Source organism: Apium graveolens, chromosome 10 (genome assembly GCF_009905375.1).
Source record: "Apium graveolens cultivar Ventura chromosome 10, ASM990537v1, whole genome shotgun sequence".
In the NCBI taxonomy this organism is placed as follows: domain Eukaryota; kingdom Viridiplantae; phylum Streptophyta; class Magnoliopsida; order Apiales; family Apiaceae; genus Apium; species Apium graveolens.
Window position 1 is genome coordinate 100646157 of NC_133656.1, and position 25459 is coordinate 100671615.

The 25459-nt window shown below is 37.1% G+C and overlaps 1 protein-coding gene across 1 annotated transcript; it reads left to right on the forward strand.

Annotated features, from left to right (window-relative positions):
* Positions 1-6035: 6035 nt before the first annotated feature.
* On the forward strand, positions 6036-9197 carry LOC141690801 (26S proteasome regulatory subunit 7-like). The gene is made up of 6 exons (XM_074495568.1): positions 6036-6282; positions 7136-7170; positions 7288-7506; positions 7583-7764; positions 8303-8478; positions 9040-9197. Exons 1-6 carry the CDS (start codon positions 6036-6038, stop codon positions 9195-9197), a joined length of 1017 nt encoding a protein of 338 aa, XP_074351669.1.
* The last annotated feature ends 16262 nt before the right edge of the window (positions 9198-25459 follow it).

The following is a 25459-nucleotide window of genomic DNA, read 5'->3' on the forward strand; positions in this document are numbered from 1 at the left end:
AAGATCGAGATGAAGCTCTGATACCATCTCAGAATATATGCTTACATGTTTTAATAATGAAGAAGAAGGGAGAATGTGTGTATATTTCAAATCTAAAAAAAGTTGTTACAGAATGAGCTGAGAAGCTCTATTTATAGACTTGACTAACTACTACATTTTTACTAACCAACACCTATTGCCACTACTTTGTATTTGACAGCTGTTGATAATCTGCCACATCACTCTCTTTACTAACAATCATCCACGCTCAACCACTGGATTGGTAACATCTCTACTTTCTATCCAACTTTTTTATACCACTGGATTGGTAACATCTCTACTTTCTCTCTCTTTTTTTCATCAAAGATTCCAGATAATGCCAAAAAATTTAGATTTAATGAATGGATTAACATGACTGAATCTGTAAGTTTCTTTTGTTCAAATTAAATATTAGATATGCTGCAAGTTTGTTATCATCTCAAATTTCCCCTATTTAATTATTTTCTCGGGAGAAAGCTTCGTGGATTGAAAATGTCAATAATATGAAGGATGGAGGAAAAACCCTATTCAAGCTTTGCTGTGAATATTATTATCTTTATTGATCAGTGTCTATTGTCTGTTGACTGATACAACACTAATTTGTTCGTAGTTACCTGAGACTTGATTAACTTTTTGTATTTGGATTTCAACAGTTGTAATTGTGATTTTGGATACTGGGGCTTTTTTTTTATCTATGACTCGGTTTGTGATTCGGATCGGTATATCAAGTGGTTTCATGTGGGAAAAGTGACACTTATTACCGGCCAAAAAATTGAACCATAGAAATGCGCAGCCTTAGCAGTTTGTTGGAACAATTTATATTATTTTTTTTTACTTATTATTCTGTCTTGCGTGAATATGTAGATAGCTTTTGCTTATCTTTAGTGCCAACTTATGAACTTTAAGTTTACTTATTTTCCTTCTGATTTGCTATGACTCCGGCTTTTCTTTTTTTCTTTAGCTACTAGGTCGCCTCTATAGGAGTAGTTAACCATTTTACTTTAATTTTGATAATAACTATAACATTGTTATGATTCTGTGTAATTATTCATTTATTCATTGATGAACATTATTTTGTTGATGAACTCGTACCAATCAATCGAGTATTTACACATACGCATATCGATTGAATATGCAATTGATCAAATGCAACTCGAAAACTGATCTTATTATTAAGAATCAAACTGCTTGCTCCCATTGTACATTTGTTCTTTGAAAAGTTATTTTACATGTATAGTTAGAGAATGTATTTCATGTCTCTATATAAATAAAGTGTTATTCGAGGAGTGCGATGAGATAGTCTAGTGATAGTCTAGTGGCATGAACATATTCTTTGGCTCAGAGCTAGAGTTTATGGTGTAATAGTCATTATGTTAAAACTGGGAACCCCATTTCCCTTTCAAAGGCCAGCCAGAGAAGAGATTTTGGCATTTGGTGAGTTTAGGTTAAGAAAATGTCACTTGGAACTAAATCAGCTATCATTTGATTCCTGACAATAAAATTTTTATGATGAGTGCAGGTGAATGGTGTTGGGCTTGCTGAGCAGGCCTAACTCCACATTAGTATGATATTGTCCGCTTTGGGCCGAGCCTGCACGGGTTTGTTTTTGGGTCACTCCCAAAAGGCCTCATACTAATTGGAGTTATCTAGCTGCTTATATTCTAGCAAACTACCCCTCCCACAAACGATGTGGGACAACTCCCAACAATCTCCCCCTTCACACATCGGGCCCGACACCTATCGATTCTGCCTCCTTCAGTGTGACCAGGCTCTCCCTCGACCCATACTGAAAGTCCATCTCGCTATCTGCTCCCCCCAGGCCCATACTGGAAGGCCCGTCTGCCTTTTCCTTGAGCTCATTCTGGGGCAAGCCTATCTGCCTCTTCCTAGGTCACTTCTGAAACCATCTGAGCTTGTTATGGACCGTTTATAACCTGAAGCTCTAATACCAATTGTTGGGCTTGCTGAGCAGGCCTAATTCAATATTAGTATGATATTGTCCGCTTTGGGCCGAGCCTGCACGGGTTAGTTTTTGGGTCACTCTCAAAAGGCCTCATACTAATTGGAGTTATCTGGCTGCTTATATTCAAGCAAACTGCCCCTCCCACAAACGATATAGTACAACTCCTAACAATCTTATTGTTGGGTTTTGTGGAGTCTATTAATTAAGCCCATGAAAATAGACTATTCAGATTCAGATTAGTTTATGGATTAGTCTACTTTTCAGATTTGGACTGTAATTTTGATTTAGGCCTAATTTCTTCTCTTATAAATACTCGTGTAATTGTAAAATCATAACACAAAAAATTGTGAGAGATCAATACAAAATTAGTGCGGCTTGTGGAGTATGAATTTCCGAACCACGTAAATCTTTATCTTGTGTGATTGTCGTTTATTTTCTTGTTCTTGTTTATTCACTTTGGGTTTTGCTTTCGTTGTTGTATACTCAACAACTGGTATCAAGAGCCTAGGTTTTCAGGCGAGTGGGAGCGATGGCAGAAGACGGGAAGGTAAAGATCAACAAATTTGATGGCAAAGATTATGGGTTTTGGAAGATGCAAATTGAGGATTATTTGTATCAGAAAAAACTACATGAACCACTGGAAGAAAAGAAACCAACTGCAATGAAGGATGAAGACTGGAAGCTTTTGGACAGGCACGCTCTGAGGGTTGTCAGGTTGACTTTGGCGAAGAACGTTGCTTACAATATCGTCAAGGAAACGACAACTTATGGCTTGATCAAGGCTTTGTCAAACATGTATGAGAAGCCGTCTGCTTCAAATAAGGTGTATTTGATTCGCTTGTTAGTTGCCACTAGATTAAATGAAGGCGATTCTGTTGCTGATCATGTGGACGAATTTAATTCCATCCTGGCAAGATTGGCATCGGTGGATATTAAATTCGATGATGAAGTACAAGCCTTGTTATTGGCATCCTCATTACCAGGCAGTTGGTCGGGATTTGTCACTACTATAAGTAATTCATCTGGAAGCGGTAAGATGACTTTTGATGGAGTTCGAGATTCGATTCTTGGAGAAAATATTCGTAGGAGAAACTCAGGAGAGTCGTCAGGTTCCTTGTTGAGTGCTGAGAGTAGAGGCAGAAAGTTCGAAAAGGGGCAGAATAAGGGGCGTAGCAGATCGAAGTCACAGAAGAGAGGACAATCCAAAGATCACAAGGATATTGTTTGTTGGAATTTTCAGAAGAAGGGTCACTTCAGGAATCAATGCACGGCTCCCGCGGCTCCAAAAGGAAAGAGTAAAGAGTATAATTCAGCTAACGTAGTTGAAGAAGTGGAGGATGACGATGCTTTGATTTGTTGTGTTGAATGTTTGGTTGAATCATGGGTTATGGACTTTGGTGCATCATTCCATGCCACCCCTTGCAAGGATTTAATGTTAAATTTCAGAGTTGGAAATTTTGGTAAAGTTCGTCTTGCTGATGATGAGACTTTGGATATTGCGGGCATGGGAGATATTAATATCAGAACCTCTTTTGGAACTAGCTGGACGTTGAAAGATGTAAGGTACATTCCAGGACTGAAGAAGATGTTGTTATCTATAGGTCAGTTAGATAAGGAAGGGTATCGAGTTACTTTCGGAGACGGACAGTGGAAGGTTATAAAGGGGAATCTAGTCATTGCTCTTGGAGAGAAAAAGGGGACTTTATACATTGTTGAACAATCTAGCTATGAAGCAAATACAGTTGCTGATGAGATTGAGTCTTCAACTTTGTGGCACGAAAGGCTTGGTCATATGAGTGAAAAAGGTATGAAGCTGTTAACTTCGAAGGGGAAGATTCCAGAGTTGAAGAATGTGGAAGTTGGATTCTGTGAGCCATGTGTTCTTGGAAAGCAGAAACATGTTACTTTTGCAAAATCAGGGAGGACCCCCAAAGCTAAGAAGTTAGAGCTAGTTCATACAGATGTATATGGTCCAACAACAGTTGCGTCGTTGGGTGGATCTCGCTACTATGTCACTTTCATTGATGATTCCACTAGAAAGGTATGGGTTTATTTTTTGAAGAATAAATCAGATGTGTTTGCTACTTTCAAGAAGTGGAAGACTGACGTTGAAAATTAGACCGGTATAAAAGTGAAGAGTTTGATGTCAGATAATGGAGGTGAATACAGTAGTGATGAGTTTAAAAGTTATTGCACGGAATTTGGGATTAGAATGATTAAAACTATTCCAGAGACACCACAATAGAATGGTATTGCAGAGCACATGAATAGAACCTTGAATGATAGGGCCAAGAGTATGAGATTACATGCAGGGTTGCCAAAGATGTTTTGGGCTGATGCAGTTAGCACAGCTGTGTATCTCATAAATAGAGGACCTTTAAGTCCTTTGGGGTTCAAGATTCCTGAAGAAGAGTGGCAGGAAAAAGAGGTAAATCTTTCACACTTGCGAGTTTTTGGTTGTGTTTCTTATGTGCGTAATAAAGATTCCGACAGGGGCAAGCTTGATCCGAAAGCAAAGAAGTGTATCTTTATTGGTTATGGCTCAGATGATATGGGTTACCGTTTTTGGGATGAACTGACTAAGAAGGTCGTTAGAAGTAGAGATGTTACTTTTAATGAGAATGCAGTGTATAAGGATAAGCTTGTAGTCGATTCTGAGTTTACAAAGGAACAACCTAAGAAAGAGGAAGCAGTGCTTGAAGATATTACAGAAATAGATCTTGCAGGAAATATTGGGAGTTCAGAGTATGTTGATAACAGGGTTCCAGTAACTCCACGGACTGAGGTAAGAAAATCTAGCAGAAGTGTGAGGCCACCACAAAGATATTCTCCTTCAGCATATTATATATTATTGACCGAGGACGGGGAGCCTCAGTGTTATTCAGAGGTAGTACAAGTGAATGATTCAGTTCAGTGGAAATCAGCCATGGATGAGGAGATGAGTTCTCTTGAGAAGAATGAGACTTGGTCTTTAACAGAGTTACCAGCAGGAAAGAAGGCTTTACATAATAAGTGGGTGTTCAGGATCAAAGAAGAACATGATGGCAGCAAGAGATACAAGGCAAGGTTAGTAGTCAAGGGTTATCAACAGAAAAAGGGTATTGACTATACCGATATATTTTCTCCCGTTGTTAAGATGACTACAGTTAGAATTGTGCTAAGTATTGTGGCTGCAGAGGAGTTACATCTAGAGCAACTAGATGTTAAGACTGCGTTCTTACATGGTGATCTTGAGGAAGACATCTACATGGTTCAGCCAGAGGGGTTTCAGGTAGCTGGGAAAGAAAACCTTGTTTGCAAGCTTATAAAAAGCTTGTATGGTTTAAAGCAAGCACCGAGACAATGGTACTTGAAGTTTGACAGCTTTATGATGAAGAATGGGTACACGAGGAGTGTTATGGATCATTGTTGTTACTTTAAACAGTTTGATTCATCTTATATCATATTGTTGTTGTATGTTGATGACATATTGATAGCAGGATCAAATATGAGGGAAATCAATAGGTTAAAGAGACAGATGTCTGAGGAGTTTGAGATGAAGGATATGGGTGCAGCAAAACAAATACTTGGTATGTGCATCATAAGGGATAGAACTGAAGGTACTTTAAAATTATCTCAAGAGAATTATGTTGAGAAATTATTACAGAAATTCAGTATCCAGGATGCAAAGACCAGAAGTACACCGTTGGCGAGTCACTTTAATCTCACAAAGAAGCAATCACCTAAAACGGATGAAGGCAAGAAAGATATGGATAAAGTTACTTATGCATCTGCAGTTGGCAGTTTAATGTATGCTATGGTGTGTACAAGGCCAGACATTGCTCATACAGTGGGAGTTGTTAGCAGATTTATATCTAATCCACGAAAAGAGCATTGGGAAGCAGTCAAGTGGTTGTTACGCTACTTGAAAGGCACATCATAGGTTGTACTATGTTTCAGTAAGAAAGATTTTATCTTGGAAGGGTTCTCTGATGCAGATTTGGGTGGATGTTTGGACACAAGAAAAAGTACAACGGGTTATATTTTCACTTTGGGTGGCACCGCAGTTAGTTGGATGTCTCGACTTCAAAAGAGTGTTGCTCTTTCAACCACAGAAGCAGAATATATGGTTATCTCTGAAGCTAGCAAGGAGATGATTTGGTTGAAAAATTTTCTTGAGGAGTTGGGAAAGAAACAGGCGGACAGTGCTTTGTATAGCGATAGTCAGAGTGCTATTCATCTTGCGAAGAATCCCGTGTTTCATGCTAGGACGAAGCATATTCAGCTGAGATATCACTTTACAAGAGAGTTGATAAGCAATGGTACTTTGTCCTTGAAGAAAATCCTTGGTTCAAAGAATCCTGCAGATATGTTGACTAAGGTGGTTACGAATGAAAAGTTAAAGCTTTGCGTAGCGTCAACTGGCCTTCAGAATTGATTGATGAGAAGGCGCTGCACTAGTTAGAGTTATTGATTGAAGAATTGATTTTACTAGACTTACAAGAGTGAAGTGAAGATTGGCCAGACTCCAAGTGGGAGATTGTTGGGTTTTGTGGAGTCTATTAATTAAGCCCATGAAAATAGACTTTTCAGATTCAGATTAGTTTATGGATTAGTCTACTTTTCAGATTTGTACTGTAATTTTGATTTAGGCCTAGTTTCTTCTCTTATAAATACTCGTGTAATTGTAAAATCATAACACAAAAAATTGTGAGAGATCAATACAAAATTAGTGCGGCTTGTGAAGTAGGAATTTCCGAACCACATAAATCTTTATCTTGTGTGATTGTCGTTTATTTTGTTGTTATTGTTTATTCGCTTTGGGTTTTTCTTTCGTTGTTGTATACTCAACAAATGGGGGCATGTAGATGTGGAAGAGGTTGTCAAGCAAGGAAACATCTTGGGATTGCCCCCAAATATGTCAGATGCACATACAATTAATGGCAAACCAGGGCCTCTCTTTCCTTGTTACGTGAAATATTAGTAGGATATGTTAATTAGGTGACACTGCTAAATGAGGAATTTCCAAAGTTACATATTAATCAGTTCCATGTTTGTAGATACCCTTGCCATGGAGGTTGAAAAGGGAAGACATATCTTTTAAGAATCATAAATACAGCCCTCAATGATGAGCTTTTTTTCACAATTGCTGGTCACAATTTGACATTAGTTGAGATGGATGCAATGAACAGATTGAGAAAATTCGAGAGGTTTGTAATAATATCTTTTTTTATGTGAAAATTGATATCAGTTACATATTTGCATTCATGTAAGTTTTAATTATCAATGTTGTTTTTTACTTATTGGTATTACCTATTCAATTTTAGGTTGTTGAGTTACCTATGCTTCACCCTGAGAAGTTTGTTAAGCTTAAAATTGACCCTCCAAGGGGAGTTCTCTGTTATGGTCCTCCTAGAACGGGTAAAACAATTCTAGCTAGGGCTGTAGCCAATAGAACTGATGCGTGCTTTATTCGTTTGATTGGAAGTGAGCTTGTTCAGAAGTATGTTGGTGAGGGTGCTCGCATAATTCACGAGTTGTTTCAGGTTACAAGATGTTTAGTGTCCAAAATCTCTCATACATGTTATTTAGAATACAACTAACACATTTTCTTTTTGGCAGATGGCACGATCAAAGAAGGCTTGTATAGTGTTTTTTGATGAGATAGATGCAATTGGAGGTGCACGATTTGACGATGGTGTGGGCGGAGATAATGAGGTTAAGCGCACAATGCTTGAGATCATAAATCAGCTTGATGGATTTGACGCTCGAGGAAATATTAAAGTTCTGATGACGACAAACAGGTTAAGATCGCATCTCTTAGCCGATGAATTGTACTCGCAAGGTTGGAACCCAAGCATTTTTTCCACTGGGTTAGTCTTTACTAGAGCTAAAAAAATAAAATTGCCAAAACAATAAGAGACCAAATTTGTCACTAATGTCTTCCATATCAAAATCATTACATTAACATCCGTTCTATTTGGATTTTCACTTTTAGTCACTCTCACGATAAATTAAAATGTACAGGGGCTAGTTAATTTTAGGTTACAGCTTGAGTTTTCAGGCTGTAAAGATTGATAAATAAAAAGGAATTGAATAGAAGTAGAATGTATAAAATATAGAATATAGACACAAATAGAATAATTAGTAGAATGAATCAAATGTAAAAATAATCAAAGAAATAGATTAAGAAAAATAGAAACAGTTTATCTCAGCGTAATGATTTAGGTCTTTGCCATTGTAATGTGTAGTTAGGATGTCGATTACCTATTTTTCTGGACTTCTGAACTTGTTTATCTGTAATTGTAACTTGCCAACTGTCAAATGATTTGTTTGTTCCAGGCCTGACACACTTGATCCAGCGTTGCTTCATCCTGGGAGGTTAGATCGTAAAGTTGAGTTTGGCCTACGTGATCTAGAAAGTAGGACGCAAATGTTTAAGATCCATACACGTACTATGAACTGTGAAAGGGACATTCGATTTGAATTTTTAGCTCGTCTTTGTCCAAATTCGACAGGTATGACTTAGTCCTATATGTTTTTCCTTGCTATGTTTTAATTTGTTCTGGATATTTGACTAATTTACAAAGAACTGATGTACTACATAAATTAAACAAAAAGTAGTGGGTTTTTTTTGGTATTAGCAGGCTTTTCAAAATTAGATCTATCTATGATTACATGTTTATAAACTATAAGATAAAGTACAGACATTGTGACCAAGCTTCTATATATTGAATAAAATTACAAACGATGGACCCCTCTAAAGATGCACATGGCATTTAATGGCATGTCTAAATATAGCACATTCTGGAGATGCAAAAACAAAGTCATTGTCCAAGAACAAGCTTGTATATGTATACCCAAAAAAAATTCCGCAAGAGAGGGAGCCTTTCTAAGATAAACCTGACATTTTACCCAAAGAGAAACTAAGAGTTAGAACACAAGTATGAAAGGATTGGCTTGCATTGTTTATATTGAATGAATGATTGTTATCGAGTCTACTTGCAGAAGGTAGGAATATCTTCTTCTTCTTCTTTCACATGTAATTTGTCATGTGAATAATACACGTTTTTGTTCAGGAGCGGATATAAGAAGTGTATGCACAGTGGCTGGTATGTATGCTATTCGAGCAAGAAGGAAAACTGTAACAGAAAAGGATTTCCTTGATATTGTGAACAAAATCATCAAGGGGTATCAGAAGTTTAGTGCCACCACAAAGTATATGGTGTACAATTGAGTGATTACTTTGTTGTACCCCTTTGCGAAGAGGAGCTTTCTTCTTGGGGGGGGGTTAAGCGTGGAAGATTGTTAATCTCTCTTTCGCCTCGCACCTCACACATGTGCTCCGGACACCTTTTATTTATATCCATTTTTTTCTACCAATTTAGTTCTTGGGAAATTTTTCTTGAAAATATTTACAATGATCATGTTATGTGGTGATGCAAGTTTAAACTTAATTTACTTAATGCAGGGTAATATTCCTTTTGGATGCTTCTACGAATTTAGTTTTTTTCTTCATATTAACTTTTTGTGCAACATACTTGTCTGGTAATGGTGTTTTAGGACAAAGATCATATATTTCGTACGATTGGAGAAATTGAGCCGGGAATGAATGGACTATTACTACTAATACATGTGTTGTTTTTCAGACTCAAATCATCTGGGCCAGACAATTCAATGGCCTGGACATTAATCACTATCGAGTCATCGGTGAGGTCCGAAAATCGCTCCGATGAGCAGTTGTTGTGTTCTGTATTTGCTCGACTCCACTCTCTGAGATGTTTCCCATCTTTCTATTAGTCCGTCACCTTCAAGCATTCGTAACACTTCAGACATTTTCGGCTAGCTAGCTGCTCGTTTAACAGTTTTTCATTAACTGTAACAGATTAACACTAAAACTGATGCTTTATGGCTACTGTATTTGTTTTTGCAAAAGGGTGTATTAATCTTTTTAATTATGGATATCATTCGTTATTGATTTATAAATATTGGATCTTGTATCTTTTATTTACATAATTTTTCTATTTAAACTGCAATTTTTTTTGTATAAAAGTTCGGTTTTTCTTTAGCCGAACTGAAAAACTGAAGTGTTTCGGTTCGCTTTGAAAGACAAGTTCGGTTCGATTTTTAAAAGTATGAAAGTTTGGTTTTAGGTTATTTCGGTTTGATTTTTAACCGAACCGACCGTTTGATCAAACCTAGTCTTTCTCAGAGGCTTTGAATAAATAAAATTTACTGATATATCATTATCAGCAGCTAGTATTTCAAAAAATACAATTTATTAGTAGATGAGAGCTGTTGGGTTGGATCAATTATGTTATTTTCTATTTTGGTACTCACAGTTGCCACAGTTGACAGCTTGATTTCAGATTGGTATGTCATTTTAGTAATGCTAAAAATTGCAGAGAGTTCTAATGTATTCTTATGCATGTAACAAAATTTCTCAATTGTTTTTCCTAGGTGAAATACCCGAGAATGGGTATTGCCCCTATGTACATGCCATGTCCCAAACCATTAGTACATGATCAAGGAAACAGGTAAAAAATATTGCTGCCCATTTAAAATACTTACCAGCTTCACGTCCCATTTGCATGGTTCTTTTATATTAAATATGTTGCAAGTATTTTATAAGCATTTCCCTGTCCCTATTGTATGTTGGACAACATAAATATGATCACAGAGTGCCAAATAATCCCTATTATAGCGTGGTGCCCATCTAATTATAGCATACAGAGCGTTCATGTGATAATTGATTCAAAAACAGGTTTACCAGGACTTACCATCTTCCTTGTCAGCATGCACAAAGAAACTTGCAGCAACAATTAGATAGCTCAGAATAAGCATCAAACCTTTAAAATAGTTGGATGTCCCATCCCGCATCAATCAATCGACAACGATTAAGTTGTCTATATTTAATGTATAGTAAAATGCAGACCAAGTGCAAGTCTATCAATTACAAATGCCAAGTCAACCTATTTTGTGCCATAGCTGATGTGAAAAAAACTAAACGTTGACATAAGGTCATCATATGCCATATCATTAGGAGCGCAATCAAATGAATAATCTAGTGTATGTAGCACTGCATGCGCCGGATATATACTCCCAATTGAGAATTGGGTTGGGAAAATAGAAAACACAGGAAAAAACTGTGTGTTTATGGGTGTGTGGGTGTGTGAGAGGGGGGAGATAGATAGAGAAAGAGAGAGGGAGGGGAGACCTGCAACATAAATGCCACAACTAGCACTGTGATGAAGAGCGTAGCAGTCTCAAAAAGTTGAAAATTCAATTCCCATATTGAACCAGCCGACAACCACACAAAATGGAATCTGCATCCATCAAGAGAACAATCTTAAATATAACAAATATTACTTTTATCAATAAGCTGCCTCACTGTAATTGATAAATGAAATCATGGTAGAGAAAGATGGAAGCCTCTTGCATTATAAGTACATTAGTTGTTAGTGACTCCCAGTGTTGTCCTATAAGAGGTTTAAGGTTAATATACTACATTGAACCACTAAGACATATTTCACTAATTTCAGGCACTCACAAGTTTGTCCTTGATAGCAAACATGATTGCACTTGCATATTCTGCAGCATTTCCAACAACAGGAAGCAGATGATGGTATACAGGCATATTTCATGAGTCAGATGCTCTCTGAAGAGACAAATAATGCAATTAGACTATCAAGTTCTCACAAACTTTCCACCTGTTATCTCAAATGTAAGCTTGTGAGAAAATAGTAGGACCCAAGGCATAGAATACAGTGAAATATAGTCATGTACATATTCAAACCAAACATAAGTTATAGTGAGCGATATTTCACATTTTTTAGTTCCATATTAGCTTCAAAGAATCCCTGAATATAAATCCATGTAGTCATTTTTCTTGTTACATTTCCCTCCTAAAGAAAAAGATATATATACAAACTGAACCACTTTTAAAAAAAATTAAACAAATATTAAACTCGATACCAAACAAATATAATTCATTCATTCATTTATTTATTTTAATGATTTTTTTTAAAAACCCGTGCTTTGGAACCCGAATAATTTTAGTGAGATAAGGCGGAGTGGGGCTGTTTGATTCCCAAATCCGGTCTGCCCAAACAAAACTCCCAAACACCCATATATATATATATACATCATCTACTCTCTCCATCATCTGACAAATTTAAGGCTTAAAATTGCAGATTATTGGGGTTAAAGCATACATACCATGGTGGTAACAAGAGGGATTAAGGAAGCTGATACCAAGTAATTTTTCCCCCCTTGAACTTTGCTGGTTTTAACGCATAATCAATAAATCTCAACTGACAAGTATTTTCCTTTTAATTTTCGCTAGGAAAAATGGAAAAGCCAATAAGGTCTGTTTATATCGAATTTGCTTTCAGGGGTTATTTTCCATTTTCCAAATTGCTAATTTATTTATATGTTGTTGTTTAAACAGACTGTGGCAACCACATCCATGAAAAAAACAATAAGAAAAACTCTGTTGGCGAGAGAGATGGACGCTTACTCTATGTTCATGTAACTTTTAACCTCCTCTTTTTTTTATTCAAGAAAAGGTATTCACCAAATGTTTTGATTTTATTCCGTTATCTTGTTTGATTATAGGATCACCGACTTTCTAAAACGGTATTACCAGAATCATTCTCAGAATATATGCTTACATGATTTAATAATGAAGAAGAAGAGAGAATGTGTGTATATTTCAGATATAAAAAAAGTTGTTACAGAATGAGCTGAGAAGCTCTATTTATAGACTTGACTAACTACTACATTTTTACTAACCAACACCTATTGCCACTACTTTGTATTTGACAGCTGTTGATAATCTGCCACATCACTCTCTTTACTAACATCCCCTCCCAAGTTGGAAGGAGAAAAGAAATTTGAGACACCCAACTTGGATAAGAGATAAGACAATTGTCCAGATGATAGAGCCCTAGTGAGAAAATCTGCAGGCTGCTCAGAGGAACCAATATGAAACGTTGCAATGAACCCTTGCTCAGTTTCTGACGGACAAAATGGCAATCTATTTCAATATGTTTGGTGCGTTCATGGAAGACCGGGTTCGAGGCTATATACAGAGCTGACTTGTTGTCACAGTGAAGAGCAACAGGCGAAGTAATAGGTTTCCCCAATGTGTTGAGAACAGATGAAATCCATAACAATTCACATGTGGTATCTCCCAAAGCACGATATTCAGCTTCACTGGAAGATTTAGAAACTGTAATCTGCCTTTTACACTTCCAAGAAACTAAAGACGATCCAAGCATAATACAATAGCCAGATAACGAGCATCGAGTGTTTAAGTCGCCACCCCAGTCAGCATCGCAATAAGCCCGGGGTACCAAGTCATTAGAAGCAGGAAAGAATAAGCCCTGACCTGGAGATTGTTTCAAATAACGAACAACTCGATACGCAGCATCCAAGTGATCTTGTAGAGGATTAGCTATAAATTAAGCCAAAATGAGAACAGCATAGCTGAGATCAGGTCGAGTAATCGTTAAATAAATGAGACGACCGACCATCCGACGAAATACTCGAACATTACTAGGACATAGAGGAGATGACTTAGATTGTTGCAGAGTGTGATTCTGTTCAATAGGGATAACAGAAGGTTTAGCTGCCTCAAGGCCAGTATCATTCAAAATATCTAGGCAATATTTGCGTTGGTGAAGATAGATGCCAGAGTCAGACCGAGCAATCTCCAAGCCCAAGAAGTAGTGCATATGACCCAAGTCCTTAATATTGAATTTGGTTTGTAGAAAAGATTGAACTTGAGAAATAAGCTCAGGAGATGATCCATTAATCATTATATCATCAACATAAACGAGTATGGCAACAAACTTACCATCTCTATGAATGGTAAAGAGACTATGATCAACAGGGCACTGCTGAAGACCAAATGCAGACAAAGCATTAGCCAATTTAAGGTACCACATACGAGGAGATTGCTTAAGACCATATAACGACTTAAGGAGTTTGCAAACCCAAGTAGTAGTGGTATCATCAGGATAATCCTTAGCAGTAAATCTGGAAAGTCCAGGTGGTAACCGCATATAAACATCTTCAAGGAGGTCACCGTGTAGAAAAGCATTGGTGACATCCATTTCATGAAGAGGCCAATTATAAGCAGCAGCAAAAGTAAGAAGTATGCGAACAGTAGACATTTTAACCACCGGTGCGAAAGTTTCAAAGTAATCAAGACCCTCAGTTTGAGTAAATCCTTTGGCTACCAGACGGGCCTTGTAACGTTCAACCTCCCCTGTAGCTTTATACTTAATTTTATACAGTCATTTACAGTCTACAATATTTGTATTTGCGGGCATAGGAACTAGTTCCCAAGTGCCATTGTCCTCTAGAGTTTGATTTCGTCTCTCATAGCTTGACACGATACTTCTTGTTTAACAGCTTGAGAATATAGATAGGGCACAAGACCAGTAGTAGCAGTCAGAAATTTGGCATACTGTGGGTTAAAAACATGATAAGACAAGTAGGATTGTAAAGGATAAGTAACATGACTTGCAGTATGAGAATTCCCGTGCAGATGTAGGTGTAGGTACCAGGTCAGACTGACTAACTGCTGGAACTAAAGGAGGAGAAGAAGTATTATCATGAATTAATGTTGATGCAGGTGTAATGGAAGTTACAGTTGGTACATGTAACTCAAGAAATGGAAACTTATCTTCAACAAAATAGACATCTCGAGTAATATAAGTCTTACGAGTATTCAAATCCATCACACGATATCCCTTTTGGCCAAAAGGATACCCGAGAAAAATACAAGAAATTAATTTAGCAGCAAATTTGTCTTTGGGAGGAGAAACTTTTGTCATATAACAGAGACACCCAAACACTCGTAGATCATCATATTTGGGTGGCATGTTAAAGAGCAACTCATGAGGAGACTTGAACTGTAATAACCGAGAAGGAGTGATGTTAATTAGATGAGCAGTTGTAAGAATGCAATCACCCCAAAATAAATCAGGAAGATGAGCCTATAACTTAAGAGATCTGGCCACATTAAGGAGATGCTGATGCTTCCTCTCAGCAACCCCATTTTGCTAAGAGGTATAAGGACGTGATGTTTGTTGAACAATACCCAATGAGAGAAGATGATTACGAAGTTCATTTTTAGTAAATTCAGTACCGTTATCCGAATGAATCACTTTAATTGTAGTATGAAATTGATTTTGAAGATAAGCAATGAATTGTGTCACTAACAACAATACTTGAGTTTTATCCATAATCAAAAACACCCAAGTACACTTAGAGAAATCCTCAACAATTGTTAGAAACATACTATATTTTCCATGAGTACAGGTTTTGTAAGGACCCCAAAGGTCACAATGAACTAGAGAAAAAAAGAGAATTACTTGAGGATGTACTAACAGGAAAAACCAGCCTATTTTGCTTTTCCTAATGACATACAGTACAGTCCCTAAACTGAGATAAATCACCAGTAGAACATCCAAGTAAATGTTGATGAACAAAGGTTGAGGGATGACCTATGCGAGTATGCCATAGTTGAGCTGTGTGAGTAGTAGTAGATTGAACATTCATAGACTGAGAAGGAGCACTAGCAGGAATAATAGTATGCAACAATTTGTATAAGCCTCCATGAAGTTTACCAATCTCTATCTCCATCCTCGAGTGAAGGTCCTGCATAAGGCATTTAGAATCGGGGAGAAACTAACAATACAATTAGCATTTGCTGTCATCTTTGGAATAGAGATCATATTACACTTGAACTAAGGAACACACAACACTTGTTATAATGTAATGTTATTAGTTAACTGGAGTGTACCACAATATATAATAGGTGTACTACTACCATCTGGTAAATACAAATAAGCTTGCATTGGAACATGATTAAGAAGCAGATGTAATTGACAAATAATATGATCAGTAGCCCCAGAGTCTAAGATCCAATCAAAAGAATGTGCAAGTGTAGTAGACTATAATGTGTGAACAGATGACACAGAACAGAACACCTTACCTTGCAAATGAGAAGTAGACGTGCCTGCAAGAGGAGTGCTAGACACATGATGGCTTTGCCAAGGAGTAAGAGATATAAGGCTGGCCTGAATCATTGAAGCTATTTGCTGACACTGAGAATCAGTGAAACCAGAAGTACCAGAGTCACAAGAAGATGCATAGGAAACAGATTGGGAAGACACCTGAGCAACCTGTTTACCATAATTGGTAGTATCTTTAGAATTAGATTCCTTGTGAGCAGTAGAAGAAGATCGAGGTTTAGGTTTAGGATGCCCAAACAAGCGGTGCCAGTCAGGATATCCGTGTAAAGAGAAACATTTGTCACGAGTGTGACCATTGAGATGACAAAAATCACAAACGAGAACTGAATCAGTTGCAGATGCAGATTTGCGAGTAGCAGACACAGAGTTGTTACGAGACTTAGTATTGGTACTGTATTTGACATGCATAGCAACATTTTCAGTTGGAACACCTTGAGTATGACAGCCTCGTTGTACCTCTTCTTGTAGCAAGAGTGAATAAGCCTAACTAAGACTTCGTAGAGGTTTCATCATCAATAATTTTCCACGCACAGCAGTGAAATGATCACCGAGTCCCATAAGAAACTGACTTAGCTTATGAACTTGCTCATATTCCTCCAATTTGATGAGAAAAGCATATTGACAAGATGTAGACAAGCATGTACATCGAGGCACAGGGAAGAGATCATCCATTTCATCTGTCAGAGAACGAAACTTAGTAAAATAAGCAGTTATTGATATAGATCCTTGAGACAAAGACATTAACTCCTTTTTTAATTGAAAAACCCTAGGTAAATTGCTCTGTGCAAATCTAATAGCCAAATCATCCCAAATAGCCTTCGTCGTAGTCAAGTACACAACACTACTACGAATGTCAGGCGTAACTGAATTCAACAACCAAGACACAACCATATCATTGCAACGTTTCCACAAAGCATACATAGCAGAAGACTTATCAGGTATTAAAATTGAACCATCAATTAGACCTAACTTTAGTTTGGCAGATAAAGCAAGAGTAGCAGCAAGACTCCATTGAGCGTAGTTATGTTCAGTAAGTAGTTGAGAAACAATCGCATTACCTGGATTGTCTCCGTTTTGAAGAAAGAAAGGATGATTAACATCAATAGTCGTAGATGACGAAGTTGTAGTGTGTGACGACGATAACGCCATGGTAGTTGATGAATTTGCATATGTAGAATCAGTATGAACAAGATGTGAACTAGCAACAGCGGAATAAAATCGACGAGGCATGAGAAGAGGAGTATGTGAACCCTAGAAGATCGAGATGAAGCTCTGATACCATCTCAAAATATATGCTTACATGTAATAACCCCAATTTTTGGAATTTTTGAATCCCTTATGAATAGTGTTATGCTGAATAAGAAAACTTTTAATGCCACGCTATGTAGGGGTTCTTTTATTGATCTTCTGGGATATTATTAGTACTCTATGTGGTATATAAGTGTATGTAAAGATCGTCAGAATCCAAATTTGAACCTTTTGATTTTTCCCGAGAATCCACCAGATACCGAAAGAATTGAGTATAAGGTAACATGATTGAAAGGATTTAAATTCAAGGATTATAAGAGAGGATCATAAAAGGAATATAATGTATTGAGAAAGGTTAAGGGAACCCAAGTAATAAAATCCCGGGTATGATCCCTCAAACGATAAACGAGAACGAAAGTTAAGCGAACTGTATAACAGATCAGCGGTCATTAGGCAAGCAATTAAGAGTTAATCAAGGAGGTTAGGGATGATGATGTCATCAAACCAACAAGATGACATAGGAAAGGTGACATAAGCATGACATAAGGGAAGGAGGTGTGGTTGATTTATAACCACACAATTTTTTTCATGGTTAAAAATGATTAAAGCAAAACAAAAGTCAACCAACCAAGGCAAATTAAAACAAATCACAAAAAAACACAAAAGCTCTTCCCTTTTCTTCATCAAGCTCTCGGCTTTTCCATGGAAAAGCAAGGGAAATTTTTCAAAACTTAAGCTACACACCTTCATAATTCAAGAGGTTTGTTTCTTTAGCTTCTATAATTCATAACTTAGATGAGCCATAAGTTTAAGCTCAAGATTCCATGATTATCATAGCTAATCAATTCATCAAAGTTCTTGGTGAATAGTGTTTTTCAAGAACTTGAAATTTTGATCTTGTGTTTTTGTTTAGATATAGCTTTGGTAAGGATTTTTAAGGGTGATTCCAAGCTCCCCGGTACTTTTACTCACCAAGGAAGGTATAATCTCATACCCTAGCCCTACCTTTGTATAAATTAGAGTTAGTATGTTTGGTATGGTTCATGAGAGGCATGGTTATTGTGTATTTAGAGATTGTATGGTTTTGTGATGTGTTTGGAGTTGTAAATCTTGTTGATTAGTTAAAGAACTTAAGTAAAACTTTTAGTTCATGTGGGGAAGTAGTATAAATTTGGAAATATTGAGTTGTTGGGGCTGTTGTAGCATTGTATGAATGGAGTTAGGTTGAATGATTGAATTGTGGTTGATTGGTGGTTGATTTGGAGTAGGATAAAAATTGGTAATCGCGTAAACATAGTCGCCATAATGTCCGATTTACTTTAGACTGTTTTTGTTTATAACATCAGGACCTGAGAACTCACTGTTAGGTTTTGACCATTGCTAGGATTAGATAGATCATGTTACGAGCTTCATTTTGATATGTGGTTCGTTTGAATCCGATATACCGTTTAAGAGAAACGACCGTTTTAAGTAACGGCGTTTCGCGAACAAACCGTTACCACTCGACTTACTTTGAAACATAGGTTAAAGACCTTAAATGACTAATTGGGGTATGAAACATTTATGTAGAGTGGATTAGGCAGTTGGGAGGGTACTCGCGAAAGAATCGCCTTAAAACCCTTAATGGTTAATTTATTAAAAATGGTGGAGCCGAGGGTACTCGAGCGACTTAAGTGAATCATTCAGCGCGAAAGCGAACGTTAGGACTCTAAATGGTTAAAGTCTAGTTTCTTAAGCGACCGGGGTTTAATTCCGACTTATGTTGTTGTTCATAGGTTATCGGACCCACTCTAAGCTTATGTCTATCCGGGAACACTCAGGCAAGTTTTCTTCCTGTTATACTGTTGTTGTGATGTATACATATGTATATGCATTATTTTGTGATAGATGCATGATGGTTAATTAGCAAATTCTTGCGATATATTGTAGCATGTGATATGGTATATATGCATGCCTGTTTCGTATTCTTGATACATATATCTGTTGATTCAGTTGATAATACCTATGCTAGAGATAAACAGTAGTTGTGTATACCCTTAGTATAAGGGAACCAAAGGTGGACATTTTTCTAAAACCGGGAGTCGATGCTCCCGAGTATATTATATACATTTATGTATATATATATAGATATAGTTTTCAAAACTATGAATCGAATAAGGTTTATTCGATAACTTTATTTTATTAATGAATATTATTTTGAATATTCATTCGAGGGCTTATGACTCCGTTTATTTTATTAATGAATATTATTTTGAATATTCATTCGAGGACATATGACTCCGCTTATTTATTAAATAATATTCTTTATTTTATTAAAGAATAATGTTTCGATAATCAAACTTATTTTCGATTATTCAAATAAAGATCATACTTTCGTATAAGTATATCTTTGGTTATTTAATATTCATTGCAAGTATAAGTTTTACAACTTCTACTTCAATTATTTTTATAAAGATTATTTTTTATGGGAATATTATTTAAATAATAATATTCAGATGTTTCCTAATATATTGGGACTGATTTATTTTATTAAATCAGCATCACTCCAAACATTCTTAAAAATGTTTTGCGAGTCTTCAAAATGATTTTAAAAGTTAGAGCGGATCCCAAAACTCATTTTTATATTTAAGATCCTCCTTTCGAAGGGGATTTAAATACTCGCTCAAAACCTGAGGGATCCGGCTCTGTGGTGTATTGTATATTCGCAACAAGGTTGCTATTTTGATAAAAGAATTTTTGATTACTTACCCAACACTCGGGAAGTAAAATTCTTGGAACAAGTTAATCCATTAACAGGCATCGCCTGGGAAATATCGGTGAGTTTTCCTTTCCAACTAGATATGACTTCTTGGTGGAGTCATATCAACAAGTTTCTACTTGGGGAAAGGGGGAACGAGCTTTACGTTTCAGAGTCATGGATTTCATCTGAACTAGGAGTGGCGTCAGTGGTCGAGTGGCGCCGGCCCAGCCTTATTATATTGGCCCAAATGGCCCGGAAGTTCCGCTAAGACGGTCCATTCCTTAGGAGTCCAGTGTTCGGTTGACAAGTAAATCCGACAGGTTCTCCTCTACATGTAGAAAATAGTGGGGTTGCACTACTACGACTGATCATCGTAAGTGGTCTTCCTGGCGCGGCAAACTCCCGTAATGAGTTCATCATCCAATTGGATATTTCTGCAACACTACCCAGAGTACTTCGATAGAAAGGCTACGGTTGGGCGATTGTTGAGTGTTGGCGGGTTCAAGTTTTCAAAATGATGTTTGCATCAAATGAAGTATCTCGTAACTTCATTTTATTTTGATGATATTTTAAAGATTGATTCTATACAAGTTTTGTCTTGTAGCTTAATCTATGGGATGAACTATTTATACATTGAACGGTGGTAGTTCAAGTAGTATTTGGAAAAGATATAAGTATATTGGAGTATCTTGTAACTTCATCTTTTAAACTTATATCTAGTTAATGATTGTCTTATGAATGACAAAGATTTTCAGAAAAACGTTGAGACAAGGTTAGATATATGAGATCACCTTGCAACGATATTTTTATACAGTTATAAACTGGAACTCTGTGTATATTATACATGTCAGAAGATTTCAAAGATTGTGAAAAGTATATATGTATATATATACTGAATATTTTGCGACTTGGTCGCGTTAAGATATCAGCTTGGTTCATTTCTTCTTGACCAAGACTTTCATGAGTACTATGAGAATGCTCATATATTGTTAATTATTATACATATTATTTTGGTGGGCTTGTCGCTCACCCTTGCTTTCTTCTTTCATCACACAACATCAGATAGACAAGATGATCAGGACCAAGCTCCCAATTCGCGAGCGGATAGGAAACGTTCCGCAGTTTCTTATAGGCATTGATGTCGCTGTAGCTGAGGTAGGAACTACCAATAGGCTAGGCTTTCAACTTTTGATGTACCAGACTTATGTATCTTTATCAATTGTAATAATGGCAAAGAAATGTAAATTTATTCAGAAACCCTTTTAAGGTGTAATGGCATATAATTTTGGAATAAAATGACTCGTGTTATTTTTGGATATTCATCTCTGAGACTATAATTTGTGGTGTGTGTGTTTATTGTGGGGTCACAGTACAGAGTTGTTGATTGTTTATTAAGATTGGGTGTTATTAAGGGAAATGGAACTCGTGACAACCCGGATCCCCGACCCCGGATTTGGGGGTGTTACAGAAATGGTATCAGAGCTAAGCGTTATAAACCTCAGAGATGATGTGAAGTTAAGATAATAAGTTCATTAAGATAATAAGAACTCTTGCCAAGTTCATAGTCGGGCTACCTAACGTAGTACTAACAGTTAAAACCCTTATGGGAACCCTTATAAATATCGTGATAGGAGCGTAGTTCGTTATCGTATATTGTAGCGGGACTCCGAACCCTGAGGTTGAGGAGCAACAACGCGATGATGTTTTATTAGTTATTGGAGATCAGATTGTGGATCCAATAGAACGTCCTAACACGGGACCGGATGATGTTCATATTGAGGATGTAGCGGTTGAGGATGTTGTCCTAGAAGGGATTATCGCTGAGAAGGATCCTGTGAAGGATCCTGACAAGAATGAATAAAGGACCACTGAGGAATTGATGACCATGGTTAGGGCAACTACCAGAGGTAGGATTGGCCGGTCACTACCAGTGGTTCGTTCAAGTTTATAAAGATAGTAGCCCGTTTAACGCGGCTTACTTATAAGACTGAGAAGTTCGAATGGACAGAGAAATGCGAGAACAGCTTTTAAGAACTGAAGCAAAGATTGGTGACGGCCCCTATGATGGCATTGTCGGATGGAAAAGAAGATTTTGTGATCTGTAGTGACGCTTCGCATAAGGAATTAAGGTGCTTCTTATACAGCACATCAAGGTAATCGTGTACGCGTTAAGACAATTAAGGGAATATAAAATTCGATATCCCCACCCATGAGCTTGGGCTCGTGGCAATAGTTTTGCCCTAAAGATTTGAGGCACTACTTGTATGGAGAGAAGTGAGAGATTTACACAAGCCATAAGTGCTCTAGTGCATTTTCACGTAGAAAGAGCTCAACATACGCCAGAGGAGGCGGTTAGAGCTAATCAAGGATTACGATTATGAGATTCGTTATCATTCAGGGAAAGCCAATGTGGTGGCTGATGCCCTTAGTAAAAAGGAGAGACTCAAGATGATAATGTCTTTGAGAGAGTTTATAAGAGGTTTTGAGAAAATGGAAACAGAAGTGAAGGTAACCGGAGCCGGTACCGAAAAGCTGTTTGAGATTGCAATACAGCCCGAATTATTGGAAAAGAACAGATTGTGCCAGAAAAAGTGATGAATGAAGGCAGAGAGCCAAAAAATAGATAAGAGATTAATACCGAGAAAGATGATAAGGGAATAATGAGGTATTCCTACAGAATTTGGGTTCCAAATGTTCAAGAGCTTAAAGATGAGATCTTAGATGAAAGCTAGTTTGAGGAATAAGATTTAGAGCAAACCCTGAACGTGATAGTCAGGGAGGTCGCCATCAAGATAGAAGGAACCCATAACATGATGAAATGGAAAATGAGGATTTAAAATATGTAGGATGACCCCGATTATGGGGAGGAGGAGGGAATGTTCAGACTAAGGAAACAGAAGTCGAGTAAGGAAAGGAGACCCGAGACGGTACTCCTATACGAAAATTTATGGACCTTTCTAGACAGAACTTAGACTATTATCCCCAACCACCACCTTGAGGAAACAATGCGGTAGGAAATTCTTTCATGACCTATAAGTCGCTAAGCTCTCAGAGTTCCAAGGAACAGGTTGACCCAGTCGAGGCAAGAGCCTGGCTAAAGGAAATATAGGAATCATTTGAGATTCTAAATGATTTACGAATCACAAAAGACTGTTTTTGTCACTTACCCTCCTAAGAGAGAGGCCACCCGCTGGTGAAAGGCCAAGGAAGGCACGGAGCAAGAGATTATAATAAATTGATTTAAGTTCAGTCAATTGTTTTCAGGAAAGTACTTCCCAAGGTTATGGAGATAGTGTAAAAGCTTTAGAGCCAGAACAAAGGCAGACGAGTATGATGAATTATGAATCTAAGTTGTAAAAGTTGTCAAGATTCGTTCTGAGGACACGAATCCAGAATGACGGGATGTTTGAAATCAATGCTTATGTTGTGTTGGTTCATGAAATAATGATAAGAGAAAGGAAAATAAAAAGAAACTGAAGTGGAAAGGAATATAAAGGCAATAGAGTTTGAGGAATGATAAGGGAGTTGGGTATGAGGAAACCCTAAAGACTCGTACCAATAGAAATAGAAAAGTATGTAATCGTCAGGATGAGGGTGATTCACCATGAGTTAAAATTGATGGTTGAAGGCATAAGAGATACATATATTTTATCCCCTGTAAGTTGGGAGGATTCGAGGAAACCCTGAGATAGTTCGAAGGATAAATAATGAGACGCGGATAGACTGAGGAGACAAGGAAGTAAGAAATTAGGAAAATTGGATGAAGGAATTGACCTTTAAGAATGTGAAGTGTAAGACCGGTGGCTTGATACCCAGGAAGGGAGACACCAGGAATGAAAGATATCCCAACATTGAGACGACTGTTGAGATAAATAACAAAAGTAAATAAGGAATTATTAAGAAGAAGTTCACATTGAACACGACCAATATCTTCCAGAACATCCCTGTTATCGTTACCAAATTAGGCAAGAAAAGCGGATAACCGCTGGTATCTTTTGGAGGCCATATTGATTGACCTCATTTTGAATACAGATGTTATTGTGAAATTAGGTATAGACTATCGAGGTGGGAATGATGAATAAGATAATCTATCAAGGATATATAACTTGATTTATCCATGAAAGGATGCAAGTATTTTTTTAAAGGTGGAATTTAGGATAGAACATCGGTAACTTAAAATGAATCCTAAGGGAATGCATAAAGGTTGGCATTTCACCCTTAATAGGGATAGTATGAGTTTTGACAGTATGAATTGGAAAGGATTAAGGTAATAACAACCTGTAAGAATCAGTGGAGAAATTTTTCAGAAGTATATAGACAATGATTCTGGTATTAATAAATGGTATTTTGATATGCCCTGTATCTAGGGAATACAGGAGGAATGATTTAAGGATAACCTTAGAGGTTTTACAAGGAGAAAGGTAATATTCCAGGTTCTCAGAATAGAAATTTTGATAAAGGAAATGTGACGTAAGTATAATAATGTCTGGTGGGCACGTGTTGAACCATAAGAAAGTATAGATCGACCCAATGAGGGTCAAGATTGGTGAAAACAAGAAGGACCCATGATAAGAAATGTCCTAAGTATGATCGAGAGTCAGTCGTGACAATGATTAACCTCTAAAGACTGAGGCAATAACTTATGGAAAAATGGTGATATTTTTTTTTACTCATCAGATTTTAAAGAAAACATCTTCACATAAGCAGTGATTGAAATGTGGTAGAAAATTTATTTGGAGGTGGTTAAAATGACATTGACTATAAGGAAATTTTACAATCAGGAAAGGCCGAAGAGGTGGCCGATACTTTAAAGGTAAGAGGATAATTATAGGCGCTTGTGCCAAAGGAATACAGTGATGTTGGTTAAAGCTGTGAAGATTGTATTATGGTTTAGAAGATTGACATTCCTTCTGATGACTGTGCAATACCCAACCGTAATAGTAGTTGGTAAAGGTTTAATTCGTGTAATCGCCATGAGCGGGCTATCTATCTTAGAAGGAACTATCCTGAAGATAATCCAGGACCATGTTTCAAAAAGGACTAAACGAACCTTTGAGTTAAGTCTTCTATTGAAGGTATATGATTAAGAATGGTATTAACCTGCTATCGTTGCTTTGATTGAAACTCTTCTGCAATTTTATCTGCTTCATGTCATGTAGGTACATCAGGATCTAGAGTGTTCTTCATGAATCATGAATGGTAATTATGTTACCTCCTTAGAAGAATTCGATACGATATGTATGGACTCCGTATGGTTAGCTATTAAGATTTCATGGAAAATGAATGACTACAGTAGGTCAACGGTGGACCATAGTTATGCAGGAATGATTCTACGAGTAATGAGTCGGTTGCAACCGTGAGAGTTGTAGTGTAATGGATATTGAGATTGGGTACCACTAATTGGGTCGTGGTGGTGTATAAGTTATCACTGATAGATTAATTAAGTAGATTATCTACCTATGG